Source organism: Alligator mississippiensis, chromosome 6 (assembly GCF_030867095.1).
Source record: "Alligator mississippiensis isolate rAllMis1 chromosome 6, rAllMis1, whole genome shotgun sequence".
Taxonomy (NCBI): Eukaryota; Metazoa; Chordata; order Crocodylia; family Alligatoridae; genus Alligator; species Alligator mississippiensis.
The window spans coordinates 97218857-97234918 of NC_081829.1; the positions used below are offsets into that span (position 1 = coordinate 97218857).

General features: G+C 46.2%; 1 protein-coding gene across 2 annotated transcripts in view; it reads right to left on the reverse strand.

Moving 5' to 3' along the window:
• SORCS3 (sortilin related VPS10 domain containing receptor 3) overlaps positions 1 to 16062 on the reverse strand; it is a 419433-nt gene that overhangs the window by 98650 nt on the left and 304721 nt on the right. For both annotated transcript variants that reach the window (XM_059730194.1, XM_059730195.1), the window contains exon 7: positions 8066 to 8184. In XM_059730194.1, coding sequence (XP_059586177.1) covers positions 8066 to 8184 — 119 coding nt within the window. The remainder of the gene's footprint in view (positions 1 to 8065; positions 8185 to 16062) is intronic.

Genomic DNA, 16062 nt, shown 5'->3' on the forward strand with positions numbered 1-16062 from the left:
AGCCGCGCTACCTCTGCAAATTGCACAGAAACTGACTGAGAGATGTACATGATTGTACACATTAAACCTTCTTTTAAAGGATTTCAGAGGAAACATGATTTAGTCTGCCAAGGCGATCCTTTTACATCTTCTGATGCAGATGCTGCTGATACGGCAGGCACAGTGCTGGGGAAAGGGGAGGGGGAAAGAGAGAAAAAACAACCCACACAGTATATAGCATCCTATAGAAGAATTTGTTTTTTTTTTAAATAAAAGCAGAAGGGGGTGTTAATCAATTTTTACTGACAGATGTTTAGCTTCAAGTTCCAAATTCAATAACATTTGGCACAGTAAAGATGAAACAGTGTCAGAAGCAGATGAAATGCTCACAGCCGTGAATAAGAAAGTACATGAGCCTGTGTTGCTCTTAATCTTTACAGCTTCACTTTATGAAGGGTTTTTAACTAGCACCTGGGATGCACTCTCTCTCATGTCTATCCTAGTTCCCCAATTCCCTGCAGCGGAGCTCTGTTTTGCATATTAGATGGGGGCAGGAGAAGCTGTGGCCACCATTACTCACCAATAAAACAGGTGTAATCGTGTTCATCATTTCAACGTCTTCATCCTATTAGTTTCATAATAAGCTTTTAATGATTTGTTCAATAAAAGACTGGAGGACCAAACCGTCCAAGTCAGAGCAAGCTCCATTGTCCCGCCGGGCCATTCTCTCTGCCATCGATCAGAAAGATAAAAATCAATGGCAGCTAAGGAGGGTGAAGTTAAAAATAAATTGTGTGGATTGATTTCTGTTAGGACCTTTTGGCTCCTGGTTAAAGGGGGTAGAAAAAAAAAAGAAGGAAAAAAAATGCGTATTTGAATGCGGTGTGTTTAACTTCCGTGAGAGGAGACACAATGAGCCATGGCTTGGAAAGCAAAGTTTCAGTATCCCTTAACCAGCTTGTTTCACTGCTGTGAGCTCTCAGGATAACAAAATATCCCTCCCACTGCAGGGGTAGGGCTGGTCTCAAATGTCTTGAAGGGAATTTACTGCTTATTGAAGGTGTTACATTGACAGCCCTGAAAGCTCAGGTCAGGTTTCCATACCATAGGTACTACATAGGTACCCGCAGTCAGCAGATTATAGCAGGGGTGGGCAAAATACGGCCCAGGGGCTGGATCCAGCCCACCGGGCCATTTTATCCAGCCTGCAGGGCACTTAAAAATTTAGAAAATTAATATTTATTTGCTCCTGGCTGCTTCTCAAAGATGACAGGAGCCAGGGGCAGTAGGACCCAGGGGAAGCTGGTGGCAAGACTGAGTAGCAAAGACACCCCAGCCCCCAAAAGCAGAAGCCCCTGCCTAGTGGAGGCTTCTAGCCTGGGACCATGGGGCTGTTCCTGCTTCCCTGCTCTGGTGAGGGAAATGTGATCCTTGACAGCTTGTCAAAACTTGGTAAGTGGCCCTCCGCCTGAAATAACTGCATGCCCCTGGATTATAATCTGTTCCACTCGCAACACTAGCCTTGTTTCAGAACTACATGACTATAATCATGTGCTTACCTGGAAGCATGTGCTTAAGTCCCATTAAATCAAATGCTTGCATCCTCTCCTGATTGTATCATAAGAGCAATAGTAACATTTTTCTGAGCCAACATTTGCTATGTTTGATTTACAGATCTGATTGGGAAAATATTTTCCCTTCCAAGTAAAATTTCAGTGGAAATGGCATATTTTGGGATTGTTTGGTAGCTTTTCTGTTTGTTTCTCTGGGGAGATAAAACCGATCCAAAATATGTAGCTTTTCATTATCTATCCAAAAACAGGAACAAAACCTCAAAAAAACGTTAAAAGAGTTGTTTTTCTCCCCCCCCATAAGCATTTCTATTTAATCCAAAACACCATTTTCCATTGAAAAATGTTTTACTTGACATTTTCAGACCCAGTTGATTAATGGTGGTTGCCATTTAAAAGCCAATGCTTTCCACAATTACCATACATGCAGATAAACCTGCGTAGTTACTACGCGTAAAGGCTGACTTTGAAGAAGGAATGGCTACATGCATTTCACAAGGGGTTTTCCACACAAAGGACAACTGAGTTGGTTCAACAAGATGGAAATATTTCCCCTCTTATACGCACTGAGGAGCAGTAAATTATCCAGATTTTTATTGCATTAGCCGCACGCAATTTGCAGCAAGTAAACTTTCAAGGAGCCTGATCTGTGGAAATTCCACTTCTACTTGCTTTTGCTTACGCCAGTGAGATGCAATTCCAAACAGCACTAGCATAGAAGGGCTTTTTAAAGCAGGCCTTCTGCCTGCAAGATGAGAAGACATCTGGTAGAAGTAATTTATGGCAGAGATGGAAGAAGAGAATCCAGTGGTCTACAAGATGATCGTGTGCAAAACAGTTTCCCCTCGCTGCAGCACATATAGGCTGCTAATGACAAAGCTGCTGCTCCCAAATGATAAGGCCACAGACTCCATCTTAATCAGAAGAATGTTAACCAGGGTTCAATTGGCCTCCCTCCTCTAATCTGTAACAACCGTCTTAACTCCTACATTATCATCATCTACCACACAAGCGGGCACCACCGACAGCAATGGCTCTCAATCATTCTCCTGGTCCCAACACCCCCCGAAACAGCGACTGATTCGAGGGGCTTGATGATGCAGCAGGTGAATGGAGGTCTTCCAAGCTGTCACAGGTCATGGAATCGCTTGATTCGAAGGAAACTGAAGGCAAGAGAGAGCAGCTCCATTTTAGAGAGGCCCAGGAAATTGGATAACAAATGGAATATGGTAAAAGGTGCCAAGATGCGAAGGCGAATGGCAGGAGAGACACCGGATGACAGACAGTAATGATGATTAACAACGCAGTGCCTGTGCTCTCCGGGGCCAGCCCTGATGCCCTCACTTGAAATTCACCTTGCTCGGAGCACCTCAGTAAATACACCGCATGGACCGGAGCGGGACAAGGAGTCTGCGGCCCAGCTCCATGAAGGGATGGAGATAATGATAATTTACTGCCTCCCATCATGGCTTCCTTTGGTTAATGATGCAAGGAATTTCCAATTTAAAGTGGAAATGAAGCAGATGCTGAAGCAAACAGCAAACTGGCAGATCGAGGGCTGCTGGGGAAGTGGGGGGTTGTCACAGGAGCTCTTTGCTTCCAGCGAATTCAGGTTATGGCGCTTGGATCTGGAAGTAAAGTTCTCCAAAGGTCTGAGCTGCTTAGCTCCATGGGGTCAGATTGGAGAGAATGGGCACAGAAATCAGGTGCCCGACACCCCAAAATGCAGGGGTGTTGGGTCTCACCACTGTACTTCCAGTCCAAGAAAAGACCCACTGAGTGCATCTATACAAGACATTTACTGTGGAGTTGCTTAATTAGCTCAGCAGTAAAATCTCAGCGTCTACATGTGCAGCCCTATTAGGCCATGGTAAACTAATAAATGCTGCTGTAGTTTAGTGCTGGTCAACACAAGTACTTTCTGATGGCAGTGTTATGTATGTAGTGCCTTGCAATGCACATGTAGACATAGAGAGGGTGGCTGGATCACAAGGGTGCTTCGGTCCGGGGCCTGCCTGTCGACTAGCCCCATACTGGAGCACCCTCGTGCCCCAGCCAGCCCTCTGTAGCATGCTGAGCCAGATCAGAGCAGATCCAGGCTGGGAGGCTGGCCCTAGTACCCCCTGCCAGCCCAGGCTGCTCTGGCCTGGCTCAATGTGCTCCAGTCTCTGGTGCACGTGTAAACACGGCACCCGGGAGCAATAAACTCCAGTGCAAACTGCATTGGAGTTTATTCAGTCAAATTAATTTCATGCATAGACACACTCATTGATTTGTTCCTTGTACTGCCCTGCAATGCTGGGTCGAAACAGGTCAAGCAATGCAGGGCTATCCAGCAATTCTGAGCCAAGCAGTCATGGAGCATATCAATTGCTCCTCTGCACGTCTCTACTAATGGTAAGAGATTTGGTTTTAGGAGAATGGCCAGGGTGGGCCAAAGATCTAATACAGCCCCGGGCCTGGGTGCACAGGGCTATTACCGACCTGACAAACTAAAGGAAGAGAACAACTGGAAGAGCAAAGCTCAAGGCAAGCTTCTTAGCCCATTTGTAGCCACTGTAAATCTTGTGCCACACACTGAGCAGGCTTTTATTGCTGTTGTTAAGAACTGGTAGGAAAAGAAAATGCTGACTTCCCCCCACCCTAAAAAAATGACTTTTCAGCAAACTAGAAACTGTAATGGGAAAAAAATGCCAAAACACCCAAAATGTTTTCCAGTTTTTGAAAACTTGATTATTTGCAATAACCTGGAAAAAAAAAAAATCAATGAAAAAAAAAGAAAAATTAGCTTTCTTGGAAAATGGGTTTCCTACCAGACTCTTTCCTTTGTTGGCATTGTGGGAGTTCCCCGAGCTTTCCGCTAGGCTGTGCACACACGTATAACAAACAAGGTCTGTCCCATAGGGTTTAGGCGTGCTGTACACTGGAGGCTGAAGTAGGAGTTCACCTAATTGCCAGGAAGTCAAATGTGATAGAGGGCTGTGTATTATCTCCAAGCCTAGTACTAGATAGTGGAATCATTTCAGACCTGAGTAGCCAAAGGCAGCTATTAGGAAGGCTGCAGCACAGCTATCAGAGACAGTTACTGGTGTTTTCTATTGCATGGCCATGTAACTCAAATCAAAACAGAACAGAAGTGCCATTGACCTTAACAGCGATGCTGAGCTGATGCGTCACAGATGGCCCTGAGATTAGTTACCTCGACTTGGAGCCTTAATAAAATATTTTGAGTTTGGGTTTTTTTCTTGCAAATAGCATGTTTTGCATAACACTTTGTTAGATGATATCAAGCATGCAGTAAGGGCCCAGTTCCAGGTCTGCCTGTATCACAGCAACGCCATGGACTTAGGTAACTTTTCATAAGTATGACCAAGGGCAGGATTTTGCCTTAAATATGTACCACAGGCCAAACTGTCTGGTCTAAGACATGGCCATGGAAGGCACCTTATAAACACCATAAATAGATCAGATAGAAATGCTGTAAAATTCTCCTGTTACTTTTCAGTTCATGTGCCAGAACTCCTGAAACATGTCTAGTCCTTCCTTGGTAAAGAGCCATTCACCGGTTGGTGTGTTTTACCTGATTCTCCTCTTATCGGTGCCTGATCTACGGGCAAAAGTGTCCCATCTTTCCAATCTCTCTTCATATAAACATTTTGCTATCTACTTGATCACTCTCATTAGTCTTTTCCATGCTCCTCCTAACTCTGCAAAGTCCTTTACAGATCGTCAGTACTGCATATGTCAGCCTACATCATGACAAAGCACTGAAATATGTACGCATATTATTTTCACATAATTCTCCAAACCTTATTTGCCTTCAAAACAATTTGTTTTGGATCCATGTTGAGTTATGTAGCTTTACAGCTGCTGAGACTCTAACCCTATAGGTGGGCAATTATTTTGGCTGTGGGGGAGGCCTTAATGAGTTTTGGGGACCCGTCAAGAGCCACATCTATCTCTATCTTCCTGTCTCTTGCGCTGTCTGTCTGTCTGTCTACATCTGTCTGTCCATCCATCCATCTGTCCATCTTCCTCTCCCTCTCTGCCTTTCTCTTTTCTCTCTCTCCCTCTGTCTGTCTCTTCTCTTCAGAGGAGAGGAGAGAAGACAGGGGAGCTTTCCCTGTGTCAGCAGCACAATGGGTCAATTGTGGATGCTGCTGGCAGATGCTATATCCAGGCTCCTGAACCTGCCCACGGCATCCACAGCTGATGCTGCTGCCTGCCCAGGTCCACAGCTGATGCCCGATGCTGCTGGGCAGAATCAGTCCTGCTCGCCTGCCCGCCTGGCAGTATGCAGCGGCCAGAGCTGCAAGCCACCTGTGAGCCAGATCCTGCAAGTTGGCAGTCATCCTCCCACAGGCTGGATCAAATCTGGCCGACGGGCTGTATTTTGCCCACCCCTGCTAGAGACCTATTTATGAACTCCGTTGCAATAGAGACTCAGTCATGAATAAGCATGTGGATGGGTATGATGCGTCCCAACAGCAGTGTTGCAGTGTCAGCAGTGTTGCTTCTAATCCTTTTCCGGGTGTGGAGCAAGAACAAAGTCAGACCCCCTTCCTTTATGTTTTATGAAGCTAGTAAACCTGAACCTATTCTTAAATGCTTAAACTGCTATTTATTTAACATTCACAATAATAAATATAAAACCCACCCCTGAAGCCCTAATGAAATGCAGAGTTAAGTATTTTTAAGACAACTCATTTAGAGTGTCACCAAATATTTTTACACAGCATAAATTAGCGGCTGTTAATTTGAACCCACTGGGCATTCTTCCAGCGGTTCGTCAGGCAGACAAACCGCAGTGCCATGCAGGCTTGCCCACCACCGGTGCAAACAGCTCGATATCCCGTGCCTTTTGATAATGCAGTCGAGCACGAGGAGATGAGATGCTCCCATCAAACGCAGTGCAAGTCAAAGGGAGGCAAAAGCCTTGGAACTCTCCAGGCAGCAGAGATAAAAAAGCCAAATGAAAGCTGGCTCCCTCCAAGGCCTGCTGTATAAGAGGTGTTTACCAAAATATGTATTGGAAAATTGGTGCCTCCAATTGCAGATAAATAGCTTATTAAGTAACTGGAGAATACGTTTTTCCATGTAGCTCCTGGAAGCAGGACCACTAATGACTTCTAAGGAACTGTATTCCCACCCCCAATCTAGGCACGGAAATAGCAGTCTTCCCCATTAAACAATCACTTTAAAAGCTATTTCAATAGAAGCAGCAATTTTCCACCAGTCTAGTGCACATTAAGGGAAAAAGGAAACAAGGAAACAAGGAAAGCCAAACAGAAGAAAGTGAGATTTTTTACAAAGAGCGTGTTTCATTTTTAACCTGCCCCCCACCCGGTCCTATCCACACTTTTAGCTCTATATAAGCCAAGATCGCCACAATCCCTAAACACTTTGAGCTTTCTATCCACTGGTATTCATGAAAACCTGGATCCCAGCTGTCACCCAAATAGTAAGTACTCTGCAGCTGCTCTTTGCTATGGTGATTGCTCATTCACTCGTGTCTCTGGAAACCATCCAAAAGGAGACAGGTTGGGCGATTCTGCCCAATGCACCTTGTCTGTCTTCGGTTTAAGTAGCACCCCTTTCAGGATCGGTTCTCCTCTCCCCGTCCTCAGAGCTTTCATTTACCATGCACCTCGTGTCTGGCTATTTTTCACTTTCATTCTGCCTTAAATCATCCTTCCTTCGTAAACCAACTTGCCACCACCTCTGTAACTCCACCTTCCGCAGAGACGTCTCATGCTGCCTCTTTGACACTGAATCCTGAATCAACTCTTGCATTTGCCAAAGTGGCCATTCACTCAACTTTGCTTTTATCAGGCCTTGCTCCTTTTCTTCTCTCTCTATTCAGTTTATTGTTAGCATCCTGGCGTTTTCCTGACAGCCACAATACTTTACACTTCCACGCTGCCCTCCATCAGAGGAACTCACAGCTCTTAACTATCACTCAAAAATAACCCTTGGTAGGGAGGTATTGTCATATTCAGCTGGGAAGAACGAAGGGTGAAGTAACACATTACACTTAGACCATACTGAGGGCGCTTAAAACGCAAGCGCCCACACATTAAAGCTTGTTAACTTGTACTTAGTGCCTTTTGAGTGTCTCAAAGTTATGCCACTTCAAGCAAGGGTTAACTCGGGGCCATGCTGCCTACCTTGTGTGAGGGTAACTTCAGTCTGTTCCACACAGATAAAAAACAATTTCAGTCCTCCAGCATCCCAGGGTGCACCGCTCCCTGCTCTCCCCCTCCACCCACACACACTCAGAGGAGGGCTGGTGATCTGGATCCTAGACACCCCTGCTCACCCTCAATTAATTCACTTGACCAAAGCTACACAGTAAATCTGTGATGGACAGGTCCTAACCTCGGGTCTTCTGACTGCCTGTTTCATGCCATACCTGAAGACTATCAATCCTCCCCTGGGCAGAAGCAACTAGGCAATACAGCACAGGATCTGCACAGCCTCAACCCATGCCACATTCACAAACTGCATCAGCGTACCTGAATGAAGACATACTCGTCCTGGACAACCAGTGAGCTGGTGTCGATGGAGCGCAAAAATGGCCCGCTCCTGGTGGTCTCCGAGCACTCCTGGATCCGGCAGGTTATGTAGTGGGCATCTGCAAGAGGAGAACGAATAGGATCACATGAGAAACGTCTGCCAGGCGGAAGGAGGGCTCGGGTCTTAGCCCTGGCTGGCACACAGCATCTTCACCAGCCTGGACGCGAGACTTATCCGTGCGTTTCAGTTTCACACTTCAGAGCTGAGGCTGATCACGGACTGAGACGGGAGGGACTTCCAAGGTTCTTTGGGACGACTGTATGTACCGGTTAGGGATTTAGCCTATTGTTGGTGATGGAAAGAGAATGAAGGAGACAGTCACTCTACATGCCCTATTACTTGCTACCGCAGGAAACTAGACATTGGGCTTGATGGACCTTGCTCTGACTCAGTACGGCAGTTCACAAGCACTGCACAGGCATCTCTCCAGGGCTCTTGTCCCTGGATGCTTATTATAAATGCAAACAAGCAGACAAATCTTATTAGGCTAAAAGAAGAGAAAATGATATCCCTCCAACCCGCAGAGATAGGTTTCCCCCCTTCTGTCCTGAGTGCTATTCGAACACATCTCCAACCTTCCCAACTTGCCTTGGGGAAATAAATGGGCTTTAAAATGCACACTGAACATTTATTACAGCTTGCTTGCGGGGAAACAAGTGCGGTCCAGGTGCTATCCTACCACAGACATCCTGCTGCCTCTCATTCAGTCCGAGAAACCATGAGCTTTGGGATGAGAGCTGAGCTAACCTGTGGTGTTACCACACAGGGACAAAGAAATCCAGGCAATCAGAAACTAATCCAACACATAAGTGAGGATGATGTTCTCCTGAGCATGGGAAGTTCAGACCAGGGTTTCAAAGCTGATGTGGAGGGCAAGGAGAAGTCAGGGAATTGATATGGAAAAGACCATCCCACAATCTGATCACCAGCGCTCTAGGTACTTTCCATTGCTTCAAAGCAATTTGCAACCGTGGCGCCGTGCAACACGTTCATGGAAAGGACGTGGACTTTGCACTGGTGTCTCACATGGGAAGAGGGAGGCATAGCAAAAGAGCCATGACCTGGCCAACATCACTGGCAGGCACTTCTGGACCCCACCATCTCCCTTAACAGCAAGGCTCTGGACATTAAGCTGTTCCCTGTACTTTCATGCTGAGGATGCCGGACAGACCCAAATCAATGGGATCTGGCCATTAGTATGCAGGTGCGGGCTGACCAGTGCAATGGGAAAACAAAAGAAAAAAAAAAGGAAAGAAAGAAGTCAAGTAATGATTAATGTTGCAGTGAACAATCCAGGCTACATGAACTGGTACTCTGCTCCCTTGACGGCATCCCTGATGCTCATATTTACCAGCTCACTTATCTTCTGAGGGGAAAGGTGGCGAGAGAAAGGAATAAGTGATCAAACAAGCACCATTTTCATCTTGGAGGCTGGGACTTTATTCACAGGCCATGATCTAAATGCTTGATCAAGACAGTGGAAAATGCTGACACACAGAGATGCACAGAAAAGCACAACTTTGCTGATGCCGGCCTCTTGCTCTCCCGAGCACAGAGGAAGGGGAAAAAACAAACTAAGCACTTCATGGAGACGTTGCTGGAAATGTCACTGTCTGTAAGCTCACAGTGACTCCCTTTGAGTTGGCTGCTTCCTTACCTACTGTACTGATCGGCTGCCCGTGTGATGGGGCTAGGTGGGGAAAAGCTAGGTGGGGAAAATCATTACAATTTCTTCCCAGGGAGAAGAGAAGACCGAGGGGAATTGAATAGCAGCCTTCAAGTCCCTGCGGGGGGGTTGCAAAGAGGATGGAGCTGGACTGTCCTCAGTGGGGGCAGACAACAGGACAAGGAGCAATGGGCTCAAGCTGCAGCAAGGGAAGTTGGGGTTAGATATCAGGAAAAACTCTCTCACAAGCAGGATAATAAAGCACTGGACCTGGTTACCCAAAGAGGTTGTGGGATCTCCATTATTGGAGATTTTTAAGACCCAGCTAGGAAAAGCCCTGGCTGGGGATGATCTTCTTGAGGCCAGTCCCATTTTGAGTAGGGGGTTGGACTAGATGCAACTTCCTGAGGTCCCTTCCCTAAGTTTTCTATGATTCTATGAGATTTTAATGTATGGTGACTATGCCTATAGCTCCTGAGGTCTGAATATACAACATTTACTCTTGAACTACTTTTGGAGAAGCCCACATTGCAGGGTAGAGGGGGGAGCAGAGCAGCCCTGGGAGGGAAGGCTGCAGGGATGGAGGATTCATCCCTTCCAAACACAGGTTTCTGCACTCCCTGGTTTCAAGAAAAATAGGGACTTTCTAAGAATGGAGTTGAATAAGATGCAACGCGTTGTATATGGCCACACAAGTTGTTGGATGGGCCTTGCTGGCTTGAACTCAATATGGTGAAAGAGAAACTGAGAAGGCAGCCAATGAGGCACGTGAAATCTAGACAGCGTCTTTCCACGTAGAAAAAATGGCTGCTGGCCTTAGGGTATGGACACACTTAACACTCAGCAGCCCGATTTAAATGCAGTCTAATTGTAAAGTGGACAGACCCACAGCCCCTTAAATTGGTTTAAAGCCACCTAGAATCGTTCCAAAGTCTACTTGGAAAATCAGGTACTTTTTTGAACCAGCACAGTCCCCTGGTTCAGTATTACTGAGTAGACACCAAAGCATTCAGGGACATGGGTCTTGGCCACCACAGTGCCATGGCAGCATGGCACCAAGGCCTTTCCTGCCCTGTCCTTGTAGAAGCTTTTGTCATGCTTTCAAATCTGACCCCAGGCCAAGTGCAGCCAACCCTCCCCTCCCCCCGTTTCCTTGTGGCTGCATGCACTATCTGTCCCAGGGGAGCGGGCAGGGAAGGGTTAACCTTCCTGCCTGCCTTCAGCAGCACTGGCAGCAGCAACCAGGCCGGCAGTTTAACCCTTTCCTGCCTGCTCCCCCGAGATGGACAGTGCGGGCAACCACAAATAAGTCAGGGGCAGGAGGCAGTGAGTGGAGATTTGGAGTGCTGGGGAGGGCGCAGGGAGACAGTGGGCCCAATGAGACCAGTGGGGAAGGGAGAGGGGGAAGACGGGGTGTGTACACTAAGGTGTAGCCTAGAGTGGCTACACCTTAGTGTAACATGAGCTGCCTAATGAGTGCTTAAAATTAGTTTCAGATGTTAATTTGTGGAAAATCCAAGTATTAAAAGCTCCAATAGCCGCCCAAAATTACCATGTTACAAAGCCCAAACACAGCAGTTTGGCTATTCTTATCCCTACAAAAGGTAGGTGATTTGCTGCTGGTAGGTGACAAAACAGGCGGAGGAATAAAACCTATCACAAATAAATGCAAATAAACCACAAGTGTTGACATGACAACCAGCTTTCTGCCTACTGGGAAATATGTCATTTTGAGTGTGTTACACCAGTAATCAAATGTATACAAAGAACAGTGCCTATTTAATATTCACTTGGAGGCATAAAATGGTGGGGGATGAGTGCTCTCTGCCTATTCTCCATTTAGTTCCTTATTTAGCTTTATGGATTTTATTTTATAAAATAAAGGCTATAAAACAAAACTACCACCACCACCACAACATACGTTTTCCAACCTGGCTGGCTCTGGATACAATAATGAGCTCAATCTTATCTTTCTTACTGGTGTCCTTTCGAAAATGAAAGATAATTTACTATAAGTGTAGGATTAAAAATGACTGGGTGTAACAAATAGCCACATCCAAGTGAGAGCTGAAATGGCTCTGCCCACTGTACTGGAACATGAAGCAGGTATTTCAAAACACGCCAGGATCTGATTGAAGGTAGACCCCAACTGGAAACCCAGGTCAGAACAGGCTCAGCCTATGGGAAAGTTTTGAATTCAGGAATAACATCAGAAACATCACTGAGATGCCACAAGACTCAATGCAGGCAAGGAGTTAGCTGCCTAAAATGGGATTTAGGTGGAATCATAGAAAATGAGGGTTGGAAAGGACCTCAGGAGGTCACATCTAATCCAACCCCCTGTTCAAAGCAGGACCAGCCCCAACTACATCATCCCAGCCAAGACTTTGTCAAGTTGGATCTTAAACATCTCCAAGGAGATCTTAAACATCTCCACCACCTCTCTATGTAACCTGTTCCAGTGCTTCACCATCCTCCTAGGGAGAAAGTTCTTCCTAATATCCAACCTCAACTTCCCTCGATGCAACTTGAGCCCATTGCTCCTTGCTCTGTCGTCTGTCCCCACTGAGAACAGTTTAACTCGGGTAGTAGTTGAAGGCTGCTATTAAATCCCCCCTCAGTCTTCTCTTCTCCAGACTAAATAAGTCCAGTTCCCTCAGCCTCCCCTCATCGGTCATGTGCCATAGTCCCCTAACTATTTTCATTCCCCTGCGCTGGACTCCCTCCAATTTGTCCACATCTAGGAAAGGCAACATCTAAGTAAAAACCAGATATCCCCTCAGCTGCCTCTTAACCTTGGAAACACCTAAGTTAATTAGGAGTCTTTCTGTCTGACATCCAAGGTCCAGATGTGCCTCCCCTCCAGCACACAACCAGAACTGCCTTAGGTGGAGCAGCTCAGCACCCATCTCCTGCTTATGCTTTACTAGAATCCAGAAATCAGGTGTTCCTGTCTCTAATTCCCCAGAGGGGCCTGATCCAGGAGGCATGCTTTTAGAGCATGCTTAGCATTCACAAAATGTGGTGGTGGCCATTTTATTTTCAAATGAAACCCACAGACGTGTGGCTTTGCCCTGTTGTCATATGACAGCTGAGTGGTTCGAGCATTCAAGCAAGAACTGGGAGCCCTAGAGGAGAAGGGTCAAATCCATTCTACTCACCCCCAAGAAGAGCACCCCAATGACAAGGATCTCAGTTAGTCCAACTGGGTGGTACTCCCCACCTTTCCTATCTAAGCCAGGCAATTCTGTAGCCAAGAATGCGATATTCATTGGCAAAGAGGGGAAGCACAAGTGGAAGCATGACTCTGTAGCCCAGTGTTTCAGGAGCTCAACTGGGAGTGTAGGCAGACCAGGTTCTTTGGGTAGCTGTGACATCTTTTATTAGACCAACTAAATAGTTGGAAAAATTGTTCTTTGCAAGCTTTTGGGCACATACATCCTTCTTCAGACACAGGAGAGCGTTTGTGCCCAACAGCTTGCAAAGAACAAGTTTTCCAACTATTTAGTGAAAATTTAGTGAAACTTTTGTGAGAGTTGGTCTAATAAAAGATATCACATTACCCAATGTCCTATCATGTCTCCCTATGTCCTTAGACTAACATGGCTACAACCATCAACCCCAACTGGGGGTGTGAAACTCCTGTGTTCAAGTTCCTGCTCTAAGGACTACATGCATTTTACATGATGCAGCAATAGCTTACATACGATACAAGACCCATGGTTCTGGGAAAAAAGGGCATTTCCTGTAGCCCTGAGACACCCAAGTCTCAGCTCCAGAAACACAAGGACTAAGACTTATCCCTGTCCTCAGCATTTCCTGTTGACTAGCTCAAAGCAGTTCCCTGCTGGGCGGGTTGCCTGTTTTGGATGCCATTCTTGAACATGTAAGGGTACTGTTAACTTATCATGCCAAACTGTGTTTCAGGACTGAGGAGGGTCTCAGTGAGGCCCATCTTTTGCCTGAAAGAATCCCTCTTCATGCCAACTCCATGAGACTAGAAGGTATCTATCATCTCAACTCTATGCAAAGCAAGGTTGACGCTTTCTGGGGACAGGGAACAAGGAAGGCAACTGATAGCCCCCTTCTCAGGAAGCAAGACAGACCTCAGGTTCATGGAAAGCTGAGTGGTTTAACAAGTGAAGGAAGGTGGCATGAATGGCTAAGCATAAAAATAATTCAGTGTGCACTGATACCGTCCATGTCAGCTTCCAAAATGTGCCTCACATGCCCTCTCCCGCTGGTTCTTGCCATATTCCCCACCCATTTCATTCTCTACACTCTTATTTTACAAAACACCTGATGTCTTAAGCAAGATAATGAAAAAGAATGAAATAGGCTGGGGTATCATGAGAACTAATGAAGAAAGATGTGAAGCAGATTTGGGAAGCTGAGGGGGAAGCTATCAGATCTTGAGACAGACCAATGCAGAACAACTTAAAAACTGATCTGAGGGGGTTAGGGACACCTGGATGCTCACCTTTGCTGGGGTCATCTGACCCCAACTGACTTCCTGCCCTTTGGGCAAGGGGTTGGACCGGATGATCTCACGAGGTCCCTTCCCCTAATGTCTATGAAATCTATGCAATCTATGAAACCTATGAAATCTAGGTGAAGATAAAAAACTCTGGAAGGGAATTGTGCAAGATGAGGGGATAAAAGGCTCTAGTTGAAGCTGTTACAGGGTCTTGAGGCCTGTGAGGCAAGAGAAGGAGAGCGTTCTCCCAGTGTTTCCTTGAGCTTGGTTGACAAATTTTGGTCAAACACCATTCCACATCCTGCTTAGTCCTTGGTCCATTTGCCTTCATTTTTATTATCAATCTGGAAGAGAAGAACTCCTGCAGATCATACAACTGGTTTCTGACCTGCAAAACTTGGACTGGGCTCTGGACATTGCCAAGATGCTTGCACCTGGTGTTTGGATTTGGGCCCTTAATATTTAAAATTAAACATGCATCTTCTATACATAAAACCTTGAAGGGACAGCTGCTTCACTGTCCTGTTGTCTTAGCTGATGCAGCACTGGTCCTTCTGACCAGAGGAGTACACAGACCCTCACATTCACATGCACAGGGCTGTCAAAAACAACATGATTTAAACCACTGAAAACCTGGCTCACAAACTGCATAGCTTGCAAAGGCCTGGAGCGCCAAGAAAGGCTGTTCTCAAGAGGCTTCCTGAGGTAGAAACCACAAACCTCAGGGGCTCTCCGGCCCAGTTTTGCAAAGCTAGTTGGACAGGGACGCAGGTGGTGTGCACCCAACAGGATTGCAAGCGCATTAACGATTTGCCTACGGTTAGTTGTGATGTGCAAGTCTTAGCAGGAATCAAGTCCGAACCTGGGATGTGGTTGAGTGAATGCACTGCCCAACAATGTATATTGTGATGTATATTGTGCAAAAATGAAACAGGAAAGTGAGGATGACTACACATTTTGGGGGGAAACTCAAAATGCTGATGGATACAAAATCACGTATCCATTTTCCAACCACCCCTAAATGGAAGGCCCAGCCAAACCATGATGTTTGGAAGGTTTTTTAAATGTGTGTCTGCTTCCTTCCATACTACTCCTTTCTCTGGCTGTTGGTGTGTGAAGCAATGTGGACATCTAGTGGCTTGGAGGGATTGCTACAGTCTTGCAAATCCTATTTTTACACCTCTCCTTAAAAATTCTCCTGCATTTCCCATATTGCATTCAGGACATGGCTGTCTCTAAGGTGCTGCAATGCTATACAGCCCTTTCCACTTGAGGATCTCAAAGCACCTTGCAAATTAACGTGCACTCACGATGAACCTCCGATGACTGAAGGAGACAATGAAGTGCACAGAAGCAAGGCAACTTTCTGCAGTTCCTGTGATGCAGCCTCTTCTCTAAGAGACAGAAATCACACAGAGGCTTTTGAAGGAAGCAGGGGACTTGTCTTTCTCTACTAGGTGCTAATGGCAGGTGGGCCCCTGAAGGGAGAAGGGAAACAGGCCAACCTGTCAACACATGGCATGCTGAAAAGGTCAGGCCTGGATGGCCTGTTAACATCAATCACCGGAGATATTTGACATCCAGGTTCCTAATGACTCCTGGTCCTCTCTTGCAGAGTTGACAAAGGGAAGGGGAAGGGAGGGGATCAATCTCTCCTTTGTGAGGAGAATGGGAAATGAGAGAAAACATGGAGGCCCTTGCAAAAAGCTCCTATCAGTACCTCTAAGGAGCATCCTGCAAGCTTTTGGGGAGACCAATCCATCCTCACAGTCCTGAAACTATGACATGCCTAC